The sequence below is a fragment of the Lepidochelys olivacea genome (assembly GCF_965140295.1).
Source record: "Lepidochelys olivacea isolate rLepOli2 genome assembly, chromosome: 17".
Lineage (NCBI taxonomy): Eukaryota > Metazoa > Chordata > Testudines > Cheloniidae > Lepidochelys > Lepidochelys olivacea.
The window spans coordinates 6564743-6591734 of NC_140427.1; the positions used below are offsets into that span (position 1 = coordinate 6564743).

General features: G+C 38.8%; 1 protein-coding gene across 15 annotated transcripts in view; it reads right to left on the reverse strand.

The window, feature by feature from the left end:
• The window catches only part of BCAS3 (BCAS3 microtubule associated cell migration factor), a 502746-nt gene that overhangs the window by 425507 nt on the left and 50247 nt on the right, over positions 1-26992 (reverse strand). For 14 of the 15 annotated variants that reach the window (XR_014714393.1, XR_014714394.1, XM_084650993.1 and 11 more), the window contains one exon: positions 558-665. The exons of the other annotated variant lie outside the window; for it this stretch is intronic. Coding sequence is in view for 12 of the 14 variants with exons in the window: in XM_084650993.1 (XP_084507119.1) it covers positions 558-665 (108 nt within the window). In the remaining 2 variants the exon portion in view is untranslated. The remainder of the gene's footprint in view (positions 1-557; positions 666-26992) is intronic. 15 annotated transcript variants of the gene reach the window in all.

Consider the following 26992-nt stretch of genomic DNA (forward strand, 5'->3'; position numbering starts at 1 on the left):
CACTGCTTTATCTAGTTCCCACCTTCTAACATAAAGGAGTACAATTATTATTTATACAACTCAGAATGCATACGATGTCCTCATATATAGTCTATGTATAGGAAGGCAGCGTGGACTAGTGGTTAAAGCAGGGAACTGGGGTATCAAGACACAAGGGTTCTGCCAACTCAGACACTGACTTACAGATGTTAATTGATTTAACAGCACTCTGCCCCAGATTCCCAATTCGCACAAAGGGAAATGAGGATACTTGACATTCCTACACACTAAGGCATTGTGACGCTTAATCAGTTCATATCTGTAAAGTGTTTGCAGATGGTCATATGAAAGGCACTATAGAAGTATTTTTGTCCTACTTCAAGTCAAAATATTCTTTGAAAAGTGGAAAACCCAAGCTCTACTTTTGGCAGAACTGAGATGCCTGCATGATATTTTATAATGCTAAAGCCAGTCAATGTATAAAATTGAAATTATGCATGTTACTAGAGTTTTCTATGCAGCAAAAAAAAAAAAAAAAAAAAAAAAAGTTAACAGAGAGAATGAAGGAAAATGTCTACCTTTTGTTGCAATGCAGATCATAAATAGGAGTTTTGAACTGTATGGATTTGACCATCTCTCCTGTTCGCAAAGAGTAAAGGTCCACACAGCAATAAGGTGGGCTTGTGCTGAAAGGACCACAGAAACGGAAGTTTAGATATTGTACATTTTAAAACACTTTTAAACCATTGTCTTATAAATATTAAAACCAAACTACTCATGATTTGTCCTTCTGTTCCCCCTTCTTAGCCCCTCCAGGCCTGATCTAGTAAAAAGTATGTGAGGACTATTCAAATGAAGCTCAACACTCTGGGCTTTTGTAAAATAAAATTGACAAAGTAGCTAGAAGAATAGCATGAAGAGGTGTGAATATGCAGATGAAGGGAGATGGAAAGGAATATGACTTGGGTCTGGGAGGAAGTTCAGTTTGCAGAATATTTTGTTCAATCATTTCGGACTTTTGTATTATTATCAGAAACTGAATGACTCCTTTACCTATAGCCCTTTTGGATTTTATTACAATAGTGTGGCTAGTAATCAACTTCTAGGATCTGAAACATCAGTGTTCAAGAAAGGCATTTCCTATAATTCTACACAATCCAGTACAATCTGTTGTCAATGACTAGCTCTCAGCACAATGCATGTAGTTAACTTTCTGGTGAAAAGGTTATATTCTAGTTAAAGGTATAAAAATGGATAACACCAAACTTATTTTCCTTTCAAGTTTGTAACTAAATGGGCAATAATAAATAATTCAATAATTTACCAGGTATGAGCAGCAGTGATAATTACAGATTTCAAAAAGCATAACCACAATGTAATTTCATTGTAATTGCAGTGTAATTAAAAACAAGTTTTATAAAATGTAACCATTTTTAAATTAAGTTACACAAAATACAGGCTATTTATATTACGGTAATAAGCTACAAAACAGGCTACAAAAGAGGTATCACTAAAAGCAGAGTACAACACATCACAACTTATTTCTCTGCACAAATAAATCTCTCCTCTTGAAGGTAAGATTTTTCTCCCATTTCAAACATACTAGAAAATACAGAAAGGAGGACAAGACAAGTCATAACATGATCTCACAATTAATCCTCCCCAGATATGGCAAATGTAAGATATCATCTCTAGGTAGAGAACACAGTAATTAAACATTTATTAAAGCTGAAGTTTAAAATCAAGTTTACACAAGTTAAGAAGGAAGGTACTGTACATCTGGAGTCAGGCTTGAGTTATGAGAGACTACAAGTACCAGTTACAAGGTTCACAAAATACATACATAGGACATAACCGCAGAGACCCAGATTGGGGTGAATAAGTGGTCTTGGATATGCCACACATAGAATGTATTTAGAGTCCAAATCAGTATTGGTGGAGCGAATAGGTACATGGGTGGGGTGCATCCCTTGGTTCATCAGGGAAGGAAGGGGGTTATTTCCCTGGCCGGTGGTCTCGTTTACTCGTCCTGGTACTGACCGTGTCCCGTGATGTGCTTTGTGTCAATGCCTCTGGACCACCTTATTATACTGGATCTTAGCCAAAAGGCCAAGCAACAGCATCTCCTTTTTGGTTCAATGATTAAATGATTTCAACAAAATTTATCTTTGTGTCAGAAACCTTTTTTTTTTTTTAATTAAAGATTTGCACAGATGCCTGTAGTTTAATTTAATTAAATAACGCTGAGGTCCCTTTCCCAGCATTTCATAAATTTGCTTATTTCCAAAAAAACATTAATCCATAAATTCAAAGTTGTTGTTATTGGTATTTTTAAGAGAAATAAAATCTTTTAGTTTGGATTTTTTTTTATATATATTTTTATTTTCTTTTAAGTACAGTGAAACCTTCCTCGGTTGTACAAAACAAACTGTTCTTTGTGGAAAGGTAAGCTGAAGAAGAGGAAAGAGTATGTTATATAAGTGAAACAACAGCAGAAAAAATATTCACTTTCAAACTAATTTAAATCTAATTCTCATGGGGCAAAACAAGTTTTTCCAAATTATTTAGGGATGTATTTAAACCTGCCAAAGGTCCAGTAATAAGAAGAGTGTCATTATGGGGTCCTCTTTCAACATTCTACATATGTCCCAAGACTTTTTGGAAGGAAAAGGATGAATGTGAGCCTCCTGTATTTGGAAAGGGAGAGGGTATTATTACACTGATTCCATGATATCCTCAACAGCCACAAACCTTTTCTGTACAGCCACAGTCAGCCAAGTGTTTAATTTCACTGATCCCAAAGTCAGACTTCGGAACAGCGGATCTGACCCACAAAATATGGGTCACTTGACAAGTATGCAGTTCTAAATTTGTTCGAGCTATTTACATAGGATTTCACTCTAACACTTACTTAAATGGATACTTATTACACTATATGGCAACAGTTGAATCACACGGCAACTTCTGCCATATAGACATGCAGAACCCACATTACATTTATTGTAGACTCTTGTTTAAACAGTACTGATCTTTTCAAATAGTGTGTGTTGCTTTTATCATTTTACTATAAATAAAACTGTACAGCCATTTCTTAATAAAAAGGCCAAACTTTCTGAAGATAGAAAAAAGTGCCGAGTGTTACAGTATCAGAAGGGTAGTGGTGGTGGATACCATTTTACAAGCTGGAGAGAGGCTTTGATGTGGCAGTTTTCTTCTATAACACCTTTTTTTCCTCCAAGAGTGCATTAAAATGATGGCTATTTCTAGGTCAACGAATATGAAGCAGCACAAATTGCCAGCTGAATAAACATACTAAGTATGGGTAAAGAGAGTGTGTTTCCTTTTGCATTTATCTGCTTTATTTTACACAATACCTGACACAATACTTGCTTGTGTTTCGGCCTAGGCTGCTCAAGAACTTTTCTGGAGAACTAGGGACACAAATACGGCCCATTTCCTATCTAGAATCCAACAAGAATGCGGTATGCAAAATACGCATATACTGTTGAAAACCAACAGGCACACAAAAATTTTTTAAAACAGCAACACATAATTAACTCCCACAGAAATTCTTTCGGAAAGAATCATTTGCTCCAGGCACATACCTACGTTAATAATTAAAGGAGAGGGTACATCAGTGTCAACCATTTACAAGGCCAAAAGATGGGACACAACAATCAGTCACCTTCAATTAGCAGTCCATTACTACTAAAGGATGTTGGAAAGCAAGTGCTGATCTATTTGCCAACTTGCCTTCGATTTAACTGATTTCAGAGTAACAGCCGTGTTAGTCTGTATTCGCAAAAAGAAAAGGAGGACTTGTGGCACCTTAGAGACTAACCAATTGATTTGAGCATAAGCTTTCGTGAGCTACAGCTCACTTCATCGGATGCATCCAATGAAGTGAGCTGCATCCAATGAAGTGAGCTGCAGCTCACGAAAGCTTATGCTCAAATAAATTGGTTAGTCTCTAAGGTGCCACAAGTGCTCCTTTTCTTGATTTAACTAAATCTGCTTCCCAAAGCCAATTTAACCATTTTGGTACAAGTCTGTGCACAGAACAGAAGTGATTAAGGTTGACTTAGGTAAAGTCAGACTATTAATTCACACCTTTTGTTATTGCTGTGCAATTTGTGTGCACACTAACCCTGTAATCTTGATAATTAAACTTGGCATTTGGACATCATCCTGAGTGAGATTCTCAACATTAAAAGGCACTAGGTAAAGTAGTCAAAATAATTTGCTGCTAAGGTCCAAGCCTATAGTCTAGTAATACAGGCTTAGCAGAAATAACAACTGTGTTTAGGAATGGATAAAATCTCATGCAGCATCTGGAACAAAAACAGCGCAATCTCTAATATCCCTCGGATCCTCAGGCGACGCAACGTGGTGTGCTAAGTACTCTCTCTCTCTCAGATGTCTAACTGTTCTCTACTTCTTTTACTTGATGCCTACCTCTTGGCTGGTCATGACAATATCATTTTACCAATGTCCATGTAGATGAGCAAGCAGCTTTGGCTAAAACAAACAGCATCACGTTTAAAAGGAAAGGTTAACGCTGCAAGAGGACTGTGGCTTGCATCAAAAGTACACTGAACTTCGCCAGGCTTTGATTCAAAGCTTTCTTGCAAACCATACCTTTCTTCTCACCCACTATTGCACTGCTGCACGTGGTCTGACAAGTTGTTCCTATGATCTTCTATTTACTTTCGACACCCCCAAAATATACAGAAAATGTCAAATATTTTAGAACAATGAGAATCTGAAGATGTTGGATCCAATCATCAGAATTTTTGAGCAGGAGCAGCAATAACTGAAGTCAGCGAGGGCTGCAAGCATTCTGCAAGTTTTTGTACATCACACCCAAATTTTATATACAAAAACCGTTAACACTGACATATGCTTTCCTACCATCCTAAAACCCAGCTTAGACATTTACAGGTACATTTATAATTTTATGTTACAACCCTATTAGACAATTTACTGAAATCCAGACATCTATAAAGTTTTGTTAGGCCAGTACATCTTGCATCTAATTCTACAAGAAGCTGTGCACCCTCTTATGAGATGCACTAAGGACCAGAAATAAGCTTCTGGGCTAACTTTTCAAAAGAGCTCAGCAACCAGTTAACAACTAAATTGTCCCATAGCAAGTTGGGTTAAAGACTACAGGGGAGCCAAATTGTTTACTTTACTTGCTAATTTGTGTAAAAGCTACAAACTGCCTTGTCTGCACTAAGGTTTTACCTTGAATTAGTTAACCTGGGTTAGCAAACTCAAAAACACACCTTTTTTCCTTCTAAAAAGAAAAAAAAAGGACTCAGTGGCCACTTGGATACTGAGCACTTCTGAAAATCTGGCCACTTCATTTAGGTGCTTACATGGGGCAAAGCTCTTCTGAAAATATGGCCCTGATTCTGGAAATTACTGAAAATCTAGCCCCACCAACTCTTTTTCACTAAGCACTTAAGCTAGACCTTGAATCCAGGCTTATAGAGGTAAAGATATTTAAGAATATTAATCTCCTTCTTCCATACCACTTACTCCAAGCACACCCTTTTACTACTGGACTCTGTTATTACTAATATAGACAAAATACTAATATTCTAAGTATATTTATATTAAAAATAATAAATTGTGTGTTCAATAAGATATAAGAGGATAAACAGTAAATATTCAAAACATTATCCTTTACCAGAGACTCTAAGGATCTTGGAAAGTTTCCTTAGACAAAATATTTAATGTAGGAATAGTCTTTGCTAAGCAACCAGTGGCCAAACAGATACACACTCAAATCTTGAAAGTGTTTGAAGTGACACCAATTATGTTAACATAATTAACAGAAGCACATTTAAATTTGTACCACAGAAATGGAACAACAATTAAAACCTTCACTTCACGGACTGCATGGAAACAATCTTTTTCAAAAGAATTTGAGAACTTTTGCTTGAAAACCAGAACACGAAGCTGTGGAGCCCATGGAATGCAACACATCACAAAACTGAGAAGGTAACAAATTACTCCACTGTGTTTTCTTTGTGAAATAGATTAACACTAAAATCACCAACGGGTCATGTATGCTCCCTATTCTACTTACTCAGTGAACATAAAATACACTGGTTATTTAAAGGTCTACTTTGGATTAATTAAGACAACACAAGCTGATGTCCCCAGAAGACTATAAAACAAGTGAAGTTTGAGATAAGTAGGAAACCCTCTAGCTGACAAAAGATGACAGCCCATCCAGTTCTCCTTGGTCAGAAGAACACTGATCATAATTCAGTGTCTCAAAGGTAGTTATGTAAAGTAACACAAGGAGACAGATGGAGATCTTCAAACAGGAATGTGGAGACTGTGCTTTCCTTACCTGGGGTGGTAATATTCTTAAGTCTGTCAGAAATATAATACTAAAAATAATTCTGGTGGAGGATCCATATTTTTATTGTATCCTTGCTGTCCAGATAGATGCTTAATATAAAAAGATATTAAATGAATCGCTCAAGACTGAGAGCCCTAAATTCACCAATAGCACTTAAAAATGTTTTCCTTTAGTAAACAAAATGTAAGAATTCCATAAGGCTCTTGGGTTGTTTTGATTTGGTTTTCCCAACTCGTCACTGCACTGTGGAGATAGTAGAAAAAAAAATTCTAACTGATGCCTTGTACAGTTGGCAAATGAATATATCTGTGCAAGTGTATTATGATACAGGTACCGTTTATTCACAGGTTGTTTTTTAAAAAACGTGAGATTCACTCAGTTTGTAGTAGTTCTGAGTGGAAAGATGAATGTACACACACAAGCGTACCATATAGCAAATACACCATCCATTATATAGTATATTTATATAGCTATAAAACTTAATGCAGCAGCAACCTGTTTAAAAACACCAAGAGAAATCCTAATTTTTATACGTGAATAGAAAAAAATTTAAAGGTCAGCAAATCTTATGGTCTTTAAGAAAAGACCAAAGGACCTGACATAAGGCCATATCTTGTGCACAAAAAGATTTAAGTAACCTGCTCAGAAGGACAAGCTTTTTCTCATGTCACAAGCGTGACCATCCATAGAAGAAAAAAAAACAACACACCAGAGGAAAGCAGAAAACATGAAAAAGTTTAGTGACATAAGACCAAACCTTCGGGATGAGTAAAATCAGAATATACACTTTCTGAAAGAGCAACCACTTCAGAAATGTTTCTGTTTACAGGAGACCTTTCCCCTTAATTGTCGAGCTTTAATTCCTGTTTCTGAACGAAGGTTAATTTTCCATCATCTCCCTTTATTTTGAATATTGTACTGTCATTGCAAAGGTTAGGCTGACGTCAACGAGAACTGTTGGATAACTAGCACTTTTGATAATCCAGGCAAGTGTCAAAATCTGGATTTAGGACCCTAACTTTACATTCCTATTTTTGACAAATTTAGCCAGCTCATTTCGCCAGCTCATTGGGCATGTATAATACATAATCCCACTGATGAGACATACAAATGATAGCTCTCAGGAATAACAAGCAGAAGCTGTTGTATCAATAGCACATATTGTATAATCCCCACATGTAAGGATGACGAACCTACATTATGTGGATAGAATCTTCATTGAGAAGCACTATAATGATGCGGTGGGTTGTAATGGTACAATAACTGTGCAAATTAACTCATGCCCCCTCCCATCACTTTATTCTGGAAACCAGTGTTGTAACTAGATCACATACTAATAATTGAAAATATTCCTGCGAACAAGGTTACAGCTTACCTTTATGATGTACTTAATAACTTTACATTTGCATACTAAAGTTTCCTTTTCCAATGAGTGAATAATTTAAGGTAATGAGGTTAAAAACAGTAATGACAGAATGAACCAAAAGTTATAAAAATAAGAGTAGGTCAGGTCAACAGGACAAATACGTAAGTGATCAACAACAAGGGCGCCTGATGAGAGAAAACATGCTCTGATCAAGCAAAATCTAATGGAAATTGTAAATGCAGACAGAAATGTTTTCTTTATTAAGAAATCAAGACAATGAGGAACAGGAAAGATTATGGTCAGAGGAAAGGTCAGGAACATTAAACTAGAAGAGGAGTGGAAATGACAGAAACGAAGTACAGGAAAAACTGTATTAGATCAGCAAGAGAAGCCCACAAAATTAAGATCTCTACCAAATCCACAGAAGACTGAGTTGGTGAGAACAAAAGTGAGAGAAAGATGTCAGATGTATAACAAAAAAAAACAAAACACTAGTCAAGTTGCAGTTGCTACAAAATATCCCTTCACTAAATGCCACAGATTCTAAAAGCTAGAAGAGGAGTGAAAGCTATCAATACTTCTCAGACTGAATTGTGGAGGAGAGCATAGATCAGCAAATGCATAACAGCGATTGTTAGACAGCTATCCCGAAGGAAGACTAATTCAAAAGAGGCACTCTTGAACAAAAAGAAAGGAAGGAGTTTCATTAAAGTAAGTATAGCATTCGGACAGTTCAAGATCAGCACCTCCCAGCAAGTGTATTGGGGGAATTCTTTGCAATCTCAGCACTGTCAATAAACCCTGCCACAAACAGCTATCAGAGGAAGTTGACCTTAATGCCTGGGAATCCAGAGGACTGTTTAAACCAAGAGACCATAAGAGAAAAGGAGAAGCTGTTTGTGTATCATCTGTCTGAAGTGAATGAAGGAAGACGTCGCCTGCAAGCATACAGCAAGGCAGATGTAATGTAACTCGGTGCATAATTAAGGGAAGATGGAGCTAGATGTAATGTAATTCCGGATGATACAATTTCAGATACAGAGAGGGACATGTAGCATAGCAATGCTGGCACCTCAGGCAGGGATCAGTTTACAAGCAGCAGCTGGAAAGAGGCTATTTACCTTCTTCATATAATGAGCTTCTATTTTATGCACTAATGTGCAAGGCAGCATAAACAGCAGGAAGAGTTCTGTATAGCTAGAAAAAAAATTCTTCCAGCAAGTACATCCAGGGCAAATAAACTCAAGATTTCTGTTTAATCAGTGTGACATTTCTAATAACACACCTGTGATCAAATGTGATCTTACGATTTTTTGAATAATGTTTAGTTTTTAAATAGAAATCAACATTTAAAACAGACTAAATCATGACTCCATATGAGTTACTCTATATGACACAGCAGAGGTAAATGGAGCATCTTTTGCAAATGACTGATTTGTGAAAATTAGTAAGGGCGCAATGTAATCTCCACCAAAGTCAATGAAGAGAGATGCCGGTTGACTTCAATGAGCATGGACTGGGCTAAGTGAGCAGGCATGACAAAACAACAGACGTGTCACCAAGTGTAATCGGATCAGTTATTTTGATAAATGTCGTTTTGGTTTAAATATAACCGTATATTTACTAACATTTTGTAAAAATAATGAAGTGTTGGAACTGCAATACCATACCTTGTGATAACACGCTATATACTTTAAAGGTCAAATCCTGCTTGCCTTACTTATGAGTACTACCACTGATGTCTACTGAAATATTTCACACATTGGAGCTACTCTGAGAAATATTGTTAAAAAAATTGGAGCAAGTTTGTGTGTGTGGATTAGTAAATTTTATTGCATGTGAATTAGTAAATTCTACTTCTGTAAGTTTAAAACTATCCATGTGAATCAAGTTTCTATAGCTATTGCAACTCTGCTATTTTCAGTTGCAAGTATCAGACATTTTGTCATTTCTCTCACAGAGTTATGACATATCTATCAATAATTCACATAAAACCAGAAAAGTATGAATAAAAAAAATCTGGAAACCATTCTTTCCATTTGACAGCTGTCTATGAAAGTCTGTTTTATAATTTAAAAAAAAGCTCTTTTGCCATTACGCTGTTTCAAAATGATGTCAGGTGGCCTTATTTGATTATTCTATTTTGAAGCACAATTTAATTTTCAGCAAAGCGATCTTGATTCTGTAAAAAAAAAAAAAAAAAAAAAAAAAAAAATCTAACTATTAGAATATGTCTGTCACTGCTCCAGCTCTTCCTGGACATACTGAATCTCTTTGGTAAACTACCCTTCTATTAAGAAAGGAAATTTCTGCCAACAGCCTTTAGAAAACTAGCACTCAATGACTGCATCACATTCTTTTAGTGATATTTTACTTGTTTAATACTGTTAGTGACACAAATTAAATTTCTTCAACTCACAAAGCTCCTGTGTACAATATCTTGCTGGTGGTTTCTGTTTGTTTAAACAAGAGATACAAATACTAGAAAGTTATACTGAAACAGTGCATTGAAGAACTGCACATTTTTAAAGGACCTTAAAAGTAAAATTATATATCTTCAGGTCTAGTATGCAGTCTTTAGAATTCTATACATTTACAGAGAGATATGCTTTCTTAAACTACTGTCGGATGCTATCAACTGTTAGTACATCATAAAAAAAATATTTGACCAGAGATAGCCTAAGCATCACTTAACATTGCAAGTAACTGCTTTTAGTTATTTCAGTTACTGATTTCAGGTTTTTCCTCTACAGATCACAGATTTTACTACTTTCATTCATGATATTTAACAGTCCTTCAACATTACGAAAAATGGAACAAGGTATTTGAGAAAGTGACATTTTCCAAGAATGTGCACGTATCAGTGAAACACAAAACAGCAGAGACATTTTAAACCTACCACAAATTGCAAGAAGCATGGAAGCAATTTTCTTATTTTTAAATAAGAAAAAGCTGCACCAAACAGGCATGTGTTACTAAATCCAATCCTTTAAATATAAGAAGGAAATATATTTGATTTGGCATTATATTATTTGAATTAGACTCCAAAAGATCAAGCACTACACTTGTATCCATCTTTATTAATTAAATAGAACAAATCTAACAAATAAGTACAATGGAAACTTCCATATCCCCTACCCTCATCCCTCCACAAATAGGGAGGGGCTAAATTCTGTCTTCATAGCTGGGCATACAGTGGAAAACTATAAAAAAAAAACAACAACCAGCCATTAGCTCGACAGAAACAGCTCTATAACGGGTAAATAGGGAACCTGAGTTCTACGTAGGAAAAAATAAACTATGGTAAAGGAACACTGTAGTGTTTTTGTGTGTGTGACAGCAAATGTTTGCAGAAAAAAAGGAAGTGGTGTGTGTTTGCCAAAACCCTAACTGCACATATCTGATACATACTAGATGAGCAACTACATGCATAGTATTCAAATAAACTGCTCCTCCAGAGGCAAGGAATGAAGTAGGCACAGCAGTATGCTTACATACATCAGTTCATGTTGACAGTTACAACCACGAGGGAAAAAAAGAGATGTGGAGAGTGGGGAAAGAAGGTAACATTGCTGTCCAAGTCCTTAGCTGACAATTCACGAGGCAGGTCAAGGTAACTCTAAGGCAGGGATTGGCAACCTTTGGCACGCTGATTAGCTTCCTTGTTATAAATTATGGAAGAACACTGTGTTTCGTTACCATGTTATGTAAATTATGTGCAGACTATCACTATCAAAAAGCAGTTTCTGTACAACAAGTACAAAAGTTAAAATAAATATATATTTTAAACCATACGTGTGTGCATATATTTTAAAATAAAATCATAATGTACCTACGTACTTGTGTGTTAAATCTGCTCTCCTCTTTCTTACTCTATCCTTTATGCTATCTACTAGCCTTTTACATCAAATGTAGTCAAAGGGATATGGCAAAGGATATGCCTACCTCTAGTGAAAAGATAGGTTTCAGAGTAACAGCCGTGTTAGTCTGTATTCGCAAAAAGAAAAGGAGTACTTGTGGCACCTTAGAGACTAACCAATTTATTTGAGCATAAGCTTTCGAGAGCTACAGCTCACTTCATCGGACGCATAAAGTGGAAAATACAGTGAAGATGTTTTTATACACACAGACCATGAAAAAAAGGGTGTTTATCACTACAAAAGGTTCTCTCTCCCCCCACCGCACTCTCCTGCTGCTGCTTGTAATAACTTATCTAAAGTGATCACTCTCCTTACAATGTATGATACTGAAGGTGGGCCATTTCCAGCACAAATCTAGGGTTTAACAAGAACGTCTGCGGAACAGCGGGGTGGGGGGGTGGGGGGGGTTCTCCGACTGGTTTATGAATTTAATAAATTCTTGACATCTGATTTGTGTCCATTTATTCTTTTACATAGAGACTGTCCAATCTGACCAATGTACATGGATGGCAAAGGGGCACTGCTGGCACATGATGGCATATATCACATTGGTAGATGGGCAGGTGAACAAGTCTCTGATAGCGTGGCTGATGTTATTAGGCCCTGTGATGGTGTCCCCTGAATAGATAGGTGGGCACAGTTGGCAACGGGCTTTGTTGCAAGGATAGGTTCCTGGCTTAGTGGTTCTGTTGTGTGGTATGTGGTTGCTGGTGAGTTTTTGCTTCAGGTTGGGGGGCTGTCTGTAGGCAAGGACTGGCCTGTCTCCCAAGATTTGTGAGAGTGATGGGTCGTCCTTCAGGATAGGTTGTAGATCCTTGATAATGCATTGGAGGGGTTTTAGTTGGGGGCTGAAGGTGACGGTTAGTGGCGTTCTGTTATTTTCTTTGTTAGGCCTGTCCTGTAGTAGGTGACTTCTGGGTACTCTTCTGGCTCTATCAATCTGTTTCTTCACTTCAGCAGGTGAGTATTGTAGTTGTAAGAATGCTTGACAGAGATCTTGTAGGTGTTTGTCTCTGTCTGAGGGGTTGGAGCAAATGCGGTTGTATCGTAGAGCTTGGCTGTAGACAATGGATCGTGCGGTGTAGTCAGGGTGAAAGCTGGAGGCATGTAGGTAGGATAGCAGTCAGTAGGTTTCCGGTATAGGGTGGTCTGTGTGTATAAAAACATCTTCACCGTATTTTCCACTTTATGCATCCGATGAAGTGAGCTCTAGCTCACGAAAGCTTATGCTCAAATAAATTGGTTCGTGTCTAAGGTGCCACAAGTACTCCTTTTCTTTCTAGTGAAGAGAGTTTACAGAAGTGCATCTTTGAAAGAGATTATGGACTACTATTAGTAAAAAGCCTTAGTGATGCCAGGAATTACTGTACTTTTTTTTGCCTCAGAACTCTTTACATACATAGTAAAGATGGAATAAAGTGAACCTGTTTTTGGAATTCAATGAATGTGGAGATGGAGAATTCATACAAAAGTACAAATATGTATAATAAGTTACATTTCTCCTATTTAACATTAATATTTACCTAAAGTCAACTTTTAAACAACTGTTCGTATATATTTCTTCTTCTACCCAGTTATAGGAAGCAACGTGTGTGTAAGGGCAAACCTCCTCCTACAATGCTCTTTACACATAGATAGTATAGTGAGTTATAACTATTCTGTACTCATAATTCAAGGATGGCTTTTTCCTCACAGTTTTATCACTCTCCATAACTCACTAGCTGATACTTTCAGTCAAGAGGATTGGGCGTACAGACTCCTGTGAAGTTGCTGTAACTATCATTCCACGAATCAGTTGTCAAGTGCTGCTTGTAAGAGGCAAGGCCAGCACTCCCCTACAAAAGATCAAGTGCATCCACTTACTGTAATACTAGAACACAGTATGCACAGAACATGCATGCACCATTCAGTGATCACAAATGGCATTGCTCATAGTGGCATGAATGTTCAAGGCATTTTATAAAAACACAGAATAAAAGGCTTCAAAAGGATTTCAATCTAAATTCAGACCAAATAAACAAAAGAGGTGAACAGTTCCTGGGGGTAAGACAGTGAAGACTTGATACTTCAATCATGCAGCAAGCAAGCTACATATCTGTATTCGTTCAAGTGTAATATCTGAAACTAAATAATCTCCATCCAGGAAATCATAAAGTTATTTAGCAATATATAGGTCTCCCATCTGTGAGACACTGGAGCTGCTAGCCCACCATAATATGCTATAATTGGGATCTATGAATTACAGACACATTTCAGATGCCTAAAGCAAAATATTATGGGCCAGATCCTCAGCTAGTGCAAACTGTATAGTGCCAGATGTGGCTCTTTATTTTTAAAAGGTATTGAAAGGGACCTTGAGGTACAATCAGTATATACACCCCTATACTGACTTGGCGTCTACATATTTAAGAATGCTCATTACATTGTAAACCAATTATAAAAGGTAAGGTTATTTTCTGTTTCTATTAGCAAGTGCAGCAGATTCTGTTTCCAGGGGATACATGTACAGGGAAATTGTTTATTAACTTTCAGTTTGATGCAATCTACTAAAAGAAAAAACCAAAAGCAACACACAGAAGTGGTTACACTGTACAATGTACCACAATGCTTAGAACAAACTTTGGAAAACTCAGCTTGCTATGTGTCACAAAAACTACAGTTCCGTAAAGAAAACGCATTTAAAAACACCAAAGAAAAATTCTAAAAAAAAAAACAAAAAAAACCCACTTACAGTGTAATTTCTTGGTATGCTGAACAATACTATAATTACAATTAATGCTCCCCATGTGTCACACAGAGCAAAGTAGCAGAAGATTTCTCAAAACAAGTTTAAAACATAAAAATTAGGGCTGGCGATTAACTCAAAAAAATTAATCACAGTTTTAATCACACTGTTAAGCAATAGAATACCAAGTTAAATTTATTAAATATTTTTGGATGTTTTTCTATATTTTAAAATATATTGATTTCAGTTACAACGCAGAATGCAAAGTGTACAGTGCTCACTTAATATTATTTTTGATTACTAATATTTGTACTCTAAAAAAGATAAAAGAAATAGTATTTTTCAATTCACCTAATACAAGTACTCTAGTGCAATCTCTATTGTGTAAATGCAATTTACAAATTAGATTTTTTTTGTTACATAACTGCACTCAAAAACAAAACAATATAAAAAACTTTAGAGTCTACAAGTCCACTCAGTCCTATTTCTTGTTCAGCCAATGGCAAAGACAAACAAGTTTGTTTACATTTACAAGGCATAATGCTGCCTGCTTATTATCTATAATGTAACCTGAACGTGAGAACAGGTGTTCACATGACACTTTTGTAGCTGGGATTGCAAGATATTTACATGCCAGATATGCTAAATATTCATATACCCCTTCATGCTTCGGCCACCATTCTAGAGGACATGCTTCCATGCTGATGATGCTCATTAAAAAAAATAATGTGTTAATTACATTTGTGACTGAATTCTTTGGAGGGAGAATTGTATGTCTCCTTTTCTGTTTTACCTGCATTCTGCCATACATTTCATGTTGTAGTAGTCTCAGATGATGACTCAGCACATGTTGTTCATTTGAAGAATACTTTCACTGCAGATCTGACAAAACTCAAAGAAGGTACAATGTGAGATTTCTAATGATAGTTACGGCACTCAACCCAAGGTGTCTCCCTATCTGACGTGTCTTCCAAAATCTGCAAGGGATGAGCTGTGGAGCATGCTTTCAAAAGTCTTAAAAGAGCAACATTCCAATGCAGAAACAGAACTCAAACCACCAAAAAAGAAAATCAACCTTCTGCTGGTGGCATCTGACTCAGATGATGAAAATGAACTTGCATCGGCCCGCACTGCTTTGGATCATTATGGAGCAGAACAGCATGGACGCATGTCCTCTGGAATGGTGGTTGAAGAAGGAAGGGACATATGAATCTTTAGGGCATTTGGCATGTAAATATACTGTGACATTGGCTATGACATTGCCATGCCAACACCTGTTGTCACTTTCAGGAGACACTGTAAACAAGAAGCAGGCAGCATTATCTCCGGCAAACGCAAACAAACTTCTTTTTCTGAGCGATTGGCTGAACAAGACGTAGGACTGAGTGGACTTGTAGGCTCTAAAGTTTTACACCGTTTTATTTTTGAATGCAGGTTGGGGGGGGGGTTTTTTTGGTTTTTTTTTTTTACATAGTTCTACCTTTGTAAATTCAATTTTCACGATAAAGAGATTGCACTACAGTATTTGCAATGGGGGAATTGAAAAAAAACTATTTCTTTTGTTTTTTACACTGCAAATATTTGTAATAAAAATAAATATAAACTGAGCACTGTACACTTTGTATTCTGTGTTGTAATTGAAATATTTAAAAATGTAGAAAACATCCAAAAATATTTAAATAAATGGTATTCTATTATTGTTTAATAGTGCGATTAGCCAAACAGATTATTACAGTGTATAAAAGTATATATAGCTAAACAATACTTGTATCCCACTGAGACAGCAGCACTTTGTAGCGTTGTATTGCTGCATTTTGTGACATGTGGCATGCCTGTCACTGAAGTGTAAAGTATAGCACAAGCTGGCCTTTCAGCTGTGGCATGCCTCAGTTGAAAACCCAGAGTGCAACATGCTTTCCACTTCACTGAGACATGCCACATGTCACAAAATGCTGCTGTCCCATCATATTTTGGATTAGTTACTATAGGATAAGCAATTTAGTAAGGACTAATATAAAACAAATTGCAAATTCTAAAGTCCTTCTAAAGAGTGTCACACTACATCTACGAGGTGTTCCACTCTGATCTCTAAATTGGCCAATATTTAAATCATAAGTACACAGATGGACCAGAGGAGTCAGGTCATAAAAGTGGTTTATTAGAACAATATTTTAACATTATCCAATTATATTTGTATATCTAATGACACTTGAGGATAGCTATCTCCCAAGACAAACATTTCACTTTCCATTTTTAGCTATAATGTATCTGGCAAACCCAACATAAAAATGTAATTCTTTATGATGCTGTGCTATGGGACATAACTACTGGGCCAACTTCTGCTCTTTGAGTGTAAGCAGATCAGACTTCTTTGTGAGCTGAGCAAATTTTGGCCGCCTTTGATCATTACATGAATGAGCATGTGTCTGTGAATATATATTTCTATAACTCTTCTAAGAATATGACCTAGGTTGATCTTGTGGCTAGAATATAGAGCTCAAATTTGGCAGATCTTGATTCCATCCCATGTTCTGCTACAGATTAATTCAGTGGTAGTAAAAATCTTAATTTATTTTACCCTCAAGTAATTTCTGTAGAAAACATTTAACCAAATGTAACCTGAGCCATCTGAGCAGATAGAGTTCCATCATATAAACAACTTCGCAAATGTTTTACTTCTTTTGACTGAATGACAGACTGATCTTGAACTACATACAAGATATGATAAACACGACAAACAAAATGTAGAAACTTTCTGTATATTGAGAGACAACCACATGCCACAGCTTAATAGGAAAATATGGGATTTCTGGAAGCTGCAGCTCTAAAAACTGGCTCTAATTCATAATGAAAGGTCACAACTATAGCCCAACTTTACCAAGCAAGCACAGCATTTTGTGGAGCCACTTACAGATCTATAGCTATGGTAGGCCTTGCAATTTCACAATCTGCCAATATACATAAAACTGAAAATCAGTCACACTTCTTTTGCTAGTCTGAAGTATATCTTAAAGACAATACTTCCTGGTCAATGACATTTGAGAAGTATTCAAGAGACTGGGAGAATTCGTATATATCACTATTGGTAAACACAATATATGTATGTTAATTTGGTGTATTTTGCACATTATTTCTTCTCATATAGAATGATTAAGCTACAATCCCACCAAAAGCACAAAAAATAAGAGTCAAGAGAACTTGTGTGACTTTACAACCTGACGTGGGTTCCTTTGAAAATGCTACCCAACTCTTTGGAACTATTATCAGAATGTTATTTACAATGTCCCTTATGAGATCTACATAATCTCAAGGTTTATCTTAGACCTGAATCAACAGGTTTTCTTCTCTATTACATCAGAATTAGAACACAGTCTATGGGAGATTAAATACCCTCATTTGTGTGTATATGTTAACTACTTTAAAGTGAGCTATAGATAAAGTGCAGTTCTATCTGAAAACATTCTGCTATTAGAATTGTATTGTACGGGTTCCGCAGCTATTTTGTCTCGCTGATTTACATATCACATTTGCTCTACCCGAAAAAAAACTGAAATGCTTTTTCTAACTACCAGCCCAACACATTAGCCTTGGTCTCTGATAGTCACACTCAGTTCTTATCATCTCACACACAAAACTTAATAAAAGTACCCCAGCAACATCTCTGCAATGCCACTCTCTGTAGGTCATGCCCTCACAATGACTCTTGTGTAAGCCTATTAACTTTAAACGGTATGCGAAGATGTCACCGGCAACTTAATCTGAAGACAGCAGGATTGTAAGACACTTCATTATCTGCACATTATAGGTGGGACAGATAGCATCACCTATTATTAAAATTGCCTAACACTTTCCATTTTGGTTTGCAGTTGCTTATAACTATGCCAGGCTTGAGCTATTTGGGTTAAAATTTTCCATGCAGGCGTCTGCCTCAAGCTAAATATTTCTGGAAAAATTCAGCCAAAACGGTTCAGCCATTTCTTAGAACACTGTTAGGAAAACAGACATTGCAAAGAACAGGTCTCAAGAATTTTTCAACATGACCGAGACAAAGTTCTAGCATGCTTTGTAGCTGGGGCTTCAGATTTGTCAGAATGGCCTTTGTGTAGGGATGTGCCTTTTGCTGTTCCTGTGAAAATCTGCAAAAAATTATAAGCCTTTGAAAAATCTTAGGTCATCTCAGTAGCAGCTTTTTAGAGTTTGTCACCTAAAATTTCCAAAGATTCCATACTTACTGAGCATGCTCAAGTCTCTCCCAGGTCTTATGGCAAAACCAAACTGCATATGCACCATCCCCACAAAGCAACTGAGCATGCGTAATCTCCTCACAGCTCCCAAGTGTGACCGGACTGCACACACACTATCCTCAAAAAACAAGTGCATATGCCCCCTTCAGCCCCGGGATACAGGACTGAAGCCAAACCTTCCATAAATGCTGCTCCACGCCAGAATGGAGCCAGGCAGCTGACAACAGGGAGTCTGTCTCTCCTGAGCTTTCAATGACCACTTAAAGGCTCCCAGGCAGTGCACAGGAGGAAACTGTCGGACTTAAAAGCTGAGAAGAGAAGAGTTAGACCAAGAAGAGGGAAAGGACGAGACTGGGAAAAGGAGCCTGGTGCGACTGAGTTGGGGAGTGGGGATGGAGAGAGAAAAACTCTGATGGAGTTGGGGGGAGGGCTGGTGTTGGCTGGGCAGAGAGACGGGGACTAGATACCGCAGGGAAAGACTGGGAATGGGACAAGAAATCTGAGCTGTGGAAAGTGCGATAAGGAGCCAGGGTGGGGAAGAGAAGACTTGGGTAATGCAAAGTTGGAGGAGATGGGGGAGAAGAGGGTCACACTTTGTGGGGAACGGTCAGAAGACAGTAACCATTAGAGTCCGCTTGCCTCCAGAGCCTGGAATGGAAACCAAGATTGTGGAGTCTCACCAGTCCTCAGCTGTCAACAAATATCTGTGAAACCCACTGGCAACATTTGCCATCCCTCTCTAGTGCTGTTCCACATAAAAGAGGACAACCTACTGCTGCTGTCAGATACTCTGTCAGCTCAAGCGGCAGAGCTCTGTGTAATCAGTCTACAGGTTCCAACCCAGACGATGAACTATGCATGTGCTAGCATGACACTCCACATGATTAATTTTTTTTTAAAAGCTAAGTAATTACACACACAAAACTAAAGAACATTAAGGTTCCAAATTCAAGCACTCAAAAACTAGGATATGCCAGAATTAAGGTGGCCTGTGCATCCTTAATTTGCCCCCCCTTGCACACATGCTGCATTATAAAGTCTTTAATTATATACCATTTTTTCCAAAGAATCCCCAAGGAATGAGACAGTCAATTGCAAGAGAAAGGAGGGTCTCATGGTGAAAGGCAGTTGAATGCCACACTGAAGAACTGGATTCTATCCCTGCCTCTGCCAGAGTTCCTGTGTGATGTTGCTCAAGTCACTTAAACCAAACTTTTCACATGCAGTCACTAATTGTGTGCACCTCATTTTCTGTGTGCCTGATTGAGATCCTGAGGTCTGAGTTGCACAAGTGCTGAGCATCTGGGATCAGATTTTTTAAAGGTATTTAGGTGCCTAACTCTTATGGATTTCACTGCGAGTCTGGCACCTACATATTTTTTTTAATCTGTCCCTCACAGTTGCAACTGAAGTCAATGGGAATTGTTCTTTGACTATATAAAGTGTTATAGAATGCTAACTAAGCATTTTGAAAAATCTAGTCTTGGGGGGTCTCAAACTGAGCTCCCAAAAATCAGTGACAACTTTTAACCATAGTCACTCTGTGCCTCAGATACCCATCTATATAATGTGGATAACAGCCTCTCCCCTTCTCACAGGTGTGCTGTGAAAATAAATTCATTAAAAATTGTGAAGCATGCAGATACTATAGTGATGAGTACCATAGGAAAGCCTGGGAGGAAATTAATAACTCTGTCTTCAGAGTAGGATCTGAATAAGTGTAAAATAAATAAGGCACAGGGTCACGCAATGAACAATGAGAAAAGAAAGTATTGAACAAGGTAAGGTGCTCATTAAGTGTCATTTTGAGCACTGAAAATGAGGCGGGGTACTGTGATCATGTAATTAAAGACTGAATCATAATGCATACACACAACGGGGCCAAATTAAAGTTGCACAGACAACCTTCATTCTGGGTTTTCCTAGCTTTTGAGTACTTGGACTTTGCAACCTTAATAATGTTCTTTTAGTGCATTTTTTTGTGGTTTATTCTACATAAATATAATGAGAAATCTCTTCTCAGTGACATTTCCAATATATTATCGAGTTACAATCTAAACAGAAGGAACAGGCAGCATTTATATTTTTAGCCATTTTAAAAGTGTCTTATTTTATTACTCTTTTACAGTGCAGAAGACAATTGGATATCTTTTGAGTCAACGGGTTCATAAGTAAGTCTGCTGTACTACTATCTTAATGTATGTATAATTTTATAAAACTTTTAAATAGCCACCAAGATCTATATATTCAGTTAAAGTCAACAGCAACTGTAATATTTCAAATATCGTGTCAAGAATAAAAAGCTACTACTGAAGAATTATACCAGAGATGTAAAGTTTTACAGAATTGCAGTCATTACATTTTTCATGACCATTTGCCTCACCTCAGAGTGATTTAAACAACACAGTTTTAATCTACAAAATGAACATTTGTGCCCAGCAAACCCTTGGCATAATTGGGTACAATTCTGAAAGCCAGTACTCCAAAGACACTGCTTTAGGAGACAAAACACCAGGTAGTGACAGAAACAAAGCTCAACTACTACTGAGCTTATTTATGTGACAAATATTGCACAAGTGGCTGCATTTGTATAATGCTAAGACACTGGGGCAAATTCATTTGGCTTGCTAACAAGTATATTAAAAAGAGTAAGAATTAACATTTAGCCTTACACTTTTATATAAAACATTTTTAATTTACCTTTTAAACATATTTTGAGAAAGTAACTCACATACTAACGTTCGTACTCACAAAATAAAATCTTTACATCATCCTTGAGATTTCGAGCATGGCTATTTTGCAATGTACTTTAAAAGTTATTCTTACAGGTGGTGGTAATATTACACAAAAACCAACCCTAAACACATATTAAGTGAAGAAAATACTATCCTGAAAAAGCTTCTTTGGGTCTATGTCACATTGATTTATAACAGTTATTTCTAAGACAGACAAAAACACACAGATGCAAACAATTACTCTATTTTTGTAGGCAACAAGTGAGGTGGGTGGTAACTGAGAAATTTTGAAAAATTCTGTCACAATATTCCGTTTTTTTCTTAAGTAACCCTCATCACACAACAAACGCTCGCCACATCAGAGACTTTCCAGGGCCTGAAGGGCCGCTTTGATTCCAGACCGCTGCAGGCATTAGTGGGGACGTAATTAGGGTAAAAAGTTCAACCACAATTCCATGTCTAGAGTGCTGCCAGAAATAAATTTCCTCTTATTCACTGGTTTCTACTGTACCCTCCCTGAGAACCATATTGAAAACACATTTATCTTTGTAGAGTTTGTTCCTCTTCTAATTAATAGTATAGCATTTACACTATTTAATAATTTAAAGCAGAATTTAAAGTGGTTCTAGAACCAGCAACTTTGCCTGTAATGGCGCTCTGCAGTATCTTTTCCCTGTACTGCTTCTTTTGACAAGTGACTCAGGTAAGGTATGCACTATAGCTGTATTTGGCTATGCATTGAACATAGAATCATAGAATCATAGAATATCAGGGTTGGAAGGGACCCCAGAAGGTCATCTAGTCCAACCCCCTGCTCAAAGCAGGACCAATTCCCAGTTAAATCATCCCAGCCAGGGCTTTGTCAAGCCTGACCTTAAAAACCTCTAAGGAAGGAGATTCCACCACCTCCCTAGGTAACGCATTCCAGTGTTTCACCACCCTCTTAGTGAAAAAGTTTTTCCTAATATCCAACCTAAACCTCCCCCACTGCAACTTGAGACCATTACTCCTCGTTCTGTCATCTGCTACCATTGAGAACAGTCTAGAGCCATCCTCTTTGGAACCCCCTTTCAGGTAGTTGAAAGCAGCTATCAAATCCCCCCTCATTCTTCTCTTCTGCAGGCTAAACAATCCCAGCTCCCTCAGCCTCTCCTCATAACTCATGTGTTCCAGTCCCCTAATCATTTTTGTTGCCCTTCGCTGGACTCTCTCCAATTTATCCACATCCTTCTTGAAGTGTGGGGCCCAAAACTGGACACAGTACTCCAGATGAGGCCTCACCAATGTCGAATAGAGGGGAACGATCACGTCCCTCGATCTGCTCGCTATGCCCCTACTTATACATCCCAAAATGCCATTGGCCTTCTTGGCAACAAGGGCACACTGCTGACTCATATCCAGCTTCTCGTCCACTGTCACCCCTAGGTCCTTTTCTGCAGAACTGCTGCCTAGCCATTCGGTCCCTAGTCTGTAGCTGTGCATTGGGTTCTTCCGTCCTAAGTGCAGGACCCTGCACTTATCCTTATTGAACCTCATCAGATTCCTTTTGGCCCAATCTTCCAATTGGTCTAGGTCCTTCTGTATCCTATCCCTCCCCTCCAGCGTATCTACCACTCCTCCCAGTTTAGTATCATCCACAAATTTGCTGAGAGTGCAATCCACACCATCCTCCAGATCATTTATGAAGATATTGAATAAAACCGGCCCCAGGACCGACCCTTGGGGCACTCCACTTGATACCGGCTGCCAACTAGACATGGAGCCATTGATCACTACCCGTTGAGCCCGACAATTTAGCCAGCTTTCTACCCACCTTATAGTGCATTCATCCAGCCCATACTTCCTTAACTTGCTGACAAGAATACTATGGGAGACCGTGTCAAAAGCTTTGCTAAAGTCAAGAAACAATACATCCACTGCTTTCCCTTCATCCACAGAACCAGTAATCTCATCATAAAAGGCGATTAGATTAGTCAGGCATGACCTTCCCTTGGTGAATCCATGCTGGCTGTTCCTGATCACTTTCCTCTCATGCAAGTGCTTCAGGATTGATTCTTTGAGGACCTGCTCCATGATTTTTCCAGGGACTGAGGTGAGGCTGACTGGCCTGTAGTTCCCAGGATCTTCCTTCTTCCCTTTTTTAAAGATTGGCACTACATTAGCCTTTTTGCAGTCATCCGGGACTTCCCCGGTTCGCCACGAGTTTTCAAAGATAATGGCCAGTGGCTCTGCAATCACAGCCGCCAATTCCTTCAGCACTCTCGGATGCAACTCGTCCGGCCCCATGGACTTGTGCACGTCCAGCTTTTCTAAATAGTCCCTAACCGCCTCTATCTCCACAGAGGGCTGGCCATCTCTTCCGCATTTTGTGATGCCCAGCGCAGCACTCTGGGAGCTGACCTTGTTAGTGAAAACAGAGGCAAAAAAAGCATTGAGTACATTAGCTTTTTCCACATCCTCTGTCACTAGGTTGCCTCCCTCATTCAGTAAGGGGCCCACACATTCCTTGGCTTTCTTCTTGTTGCCAACATACCTGAAGAAACCCTTCTTGTTACTCTTGACATCTCTGGCTAGCTGCAGCTCCAGGTGCGATTTGGCCCTCCTGATAACATTCCTACATGCCCGAGCAATATTTTTATACTCTTCCCTGGTCATATGTCCAACCTTCCACTTCTTGTAAGCTTCTTTTTTATGTTTAAGATCCGCTAGGATTTCACCATTAAGCCAAGTTGGTCGCCTGCCATATTTACTATTCTTTCGACTCATCGGGATGGTTTGTCCCTGTAACCTCAACAGGGATTCCTTGAAATACAGCCAGCTCTCCTGGACTCCTTTCCCCTTCAAGTTAGTCCCCCAGGGGATCCTGGCCATCCGTTCCCTGAGGGAGTCGAAGTCTGCTTTCCTGAAGTCCAGGGTCCGTATCCTGCTGCTTACCTTTCTTCCCTGCGTCAGGATCCTGAACTCAACCAACTCATGGTCACTGCCTCCCAGATTCCCATCCACTTTTGCTTCCCCCACTAATTCTACCCGGTTTGTGAGCAGCAGGTCAAGAAAAGCACCCCCCCTAGTTGGCTCCTCTAGCACTTGCACCAGGAAATTGTCCCCTACGCTTTCCAAAAACTTCCTGGATTGTCTATGCACTGCTGTATTGCTCTCCCAGCAGATATCAGGAAAATTAAAGTCACCCATGAGAATCAGGGCATGCGATCTAGTAGCTTCCGTGAGCTGCCGGAAGAAAGCCTCATCCACCTCATCCCCCTGGTCCGGTGGTCTATAGCAGACTCCCACCACTACATCACTCTTGTTGCACACACTTCTAAACTTAATCCAGAGACACTCAGGTTTTTCTGCAGTTTCGTACCGGAGCTCAGAGCAGTCATACTGCTCCCTTACATACAGTGCTACTCCCCCACCTTTTCTGCCCTGCCTGTCCTTCCTGAACAGTTTATAACCATCCATGACAGTACTCCAGTCATATGAGTTATCCCACCAAGTCTCTGTTATTCCGATCACGTCATAGTTCCTTGACATCACCAGGACCTCCAGTTCTCCCTGCTTGTTTCCAAGGCTTTGTGCATTTGTATATAAGCACTTGAGATAACCTGTTGATCGCCCCTCATTCCCAGTATGAGGCAGGAGCCCTCCCCTCACAGACATTCCTGCCTGTGCTTCCTCCTGGTATCCCGCTTTCCCACTTACCTCAGGGCTTTGGTCTCCTTCCCCCGGTGAACCTAGTTTAAAGCCCTCCTCACTAGGTTAGCCAGCCTGCTGGCAAAGATGCTCTTCCCTCTCTTCGTAAGATGGAGCCCGTCTCTACCCAGCACTCCTCCTTCATGGAACACCATCCCATGGTCAAAGAAACCAAAGCCTTCTCTCCGACACCATCTGCGTAGCCATTCGTTGACTTCCACGATTCGACGCTCCCTACCTAGGCCTTTTCCTTCCACGGGGAGGATGGACGAGAACACCACTTGCGCCTCCAACTCCTTTATTCTTCTTCCTAGAGCCACATAGTCCGCAGTGATCCGCTCAAGGTCATTCTTGGCAGTATCATTGGTGCCCACGTGGAGAAGCAGGAAGGGGTAGCGATCCGAGGGCTTGATGAGTCTCGGCAGTCTCTCCGTCACATCACGAATCTTAGCCCCTGGCAAGCAGCAGACTTCTCGGTTTTCCCGGTCAGGGCGGCAGATAGATGACTCAGTCCCCCGGAGGAGAGAGTCCCCGACCACCACCACCCGCCTTCTCCTCTTGGGGGTGGTGGTCGTGGAACCCCCAACCTCAGGACAGCGCATCTCATGCCTTCCAACCAGCGGAGTCTCCTTCTGCTTTCTCGCCCCAGACATATCATCTGGTCCACTCTCCGCAACGATACCTGTGGAGAGAACATGAGACTACATCTCCCCTTCCCATAACACATTTGGAGGCAGCCAATAACCAGCACTAGGATGAAACTATGCTCCAATTTGGAAAGCTTCTCTACCCGTTTCTCCCTCCCCTGACCAAAAAAAAAAAAAAAAAAAAAAAAAACTTAGAAAAGTTTAGCTAATTTACAGTTTCATAAATCAGACCTTTCAAAGCTCTGAAATACTCAGGGTTCTTATTTATTGGCCAACATTTAACCCCAAAATTTTCATTTGCTTCCTTCCAGATCTGACCTCGGATTATCATTATAATATACTTTAATCCAACTGTTATTCCTTATTATAGATCAAGTCAATTCTACCAGATTGAACCAGCCTCCAACGTTGATTTTAGCATGTCAGTGCCTCAGATCCTTCTGACCCACACAATCAACGTACTAGATATTCCACTAAAGATGTTCTCTCTTGATGTGTCAATTTATAAGAGATTTTTCAAAACTGTATGTTCACTTTTCCGATCATTAAAGGGATGTTATTTATCACAACTACTAAGGAAGGGAATTAAATGTAATTATAAAAATAAATTAAAAAGGATACAAATCCAGCCTTAAAAAACCTTTTTTTTTTTAAACAAAATAAAGAAGGGTTGCTATCTTTACATACATAATATACATGGTATAAGAGTACATAACGTAACAACGAAATTCAACATCACTTTTGGTAGCCTAAATTACTATATTCATGGGTTTTGTCTTTCTCAGGTTTATAAAAACTGCCACAAGAGAGCTGTAAAGATTAAAAAGTGCACTTCCTACAATAACCAGTGATGACAACAACATTTTCATCTGCTAGGACTGGAAGAGAGCTCTGCAGGTCAGATGATAACACAAAGAACGTTGCAATGGACAAAGCATCATCAGTTTCTCACAGTACCGAATGAATCCCTTTGGAATAAATTTCCTCAAAGTGATGATAGTGTATAAACAGGAGGATTCTACTTCTACCTGCAAGAGGTCATTGTACATTTCAGATTTTAGGAAGGAAAAAAAAAAAGCTATATCACCTCTAGGGGGAAAACATGTTAAAAAGGACATAAAGGTTGGCAGAGAGGTCTAATAGTTGCTCTATGAACTGTAGGATCCTGGCGTTATAACTAAAATCCTCATGGCTGGAAACATTATAAAGGTAATATGCTCTGCTCGTGAGAGGAGGTGACACACAATCCAGAAATTCCGCCCCCCCCCCCCAGGCCAGTGTCCAAAGCAGAGGGGTTTAGAGAGACT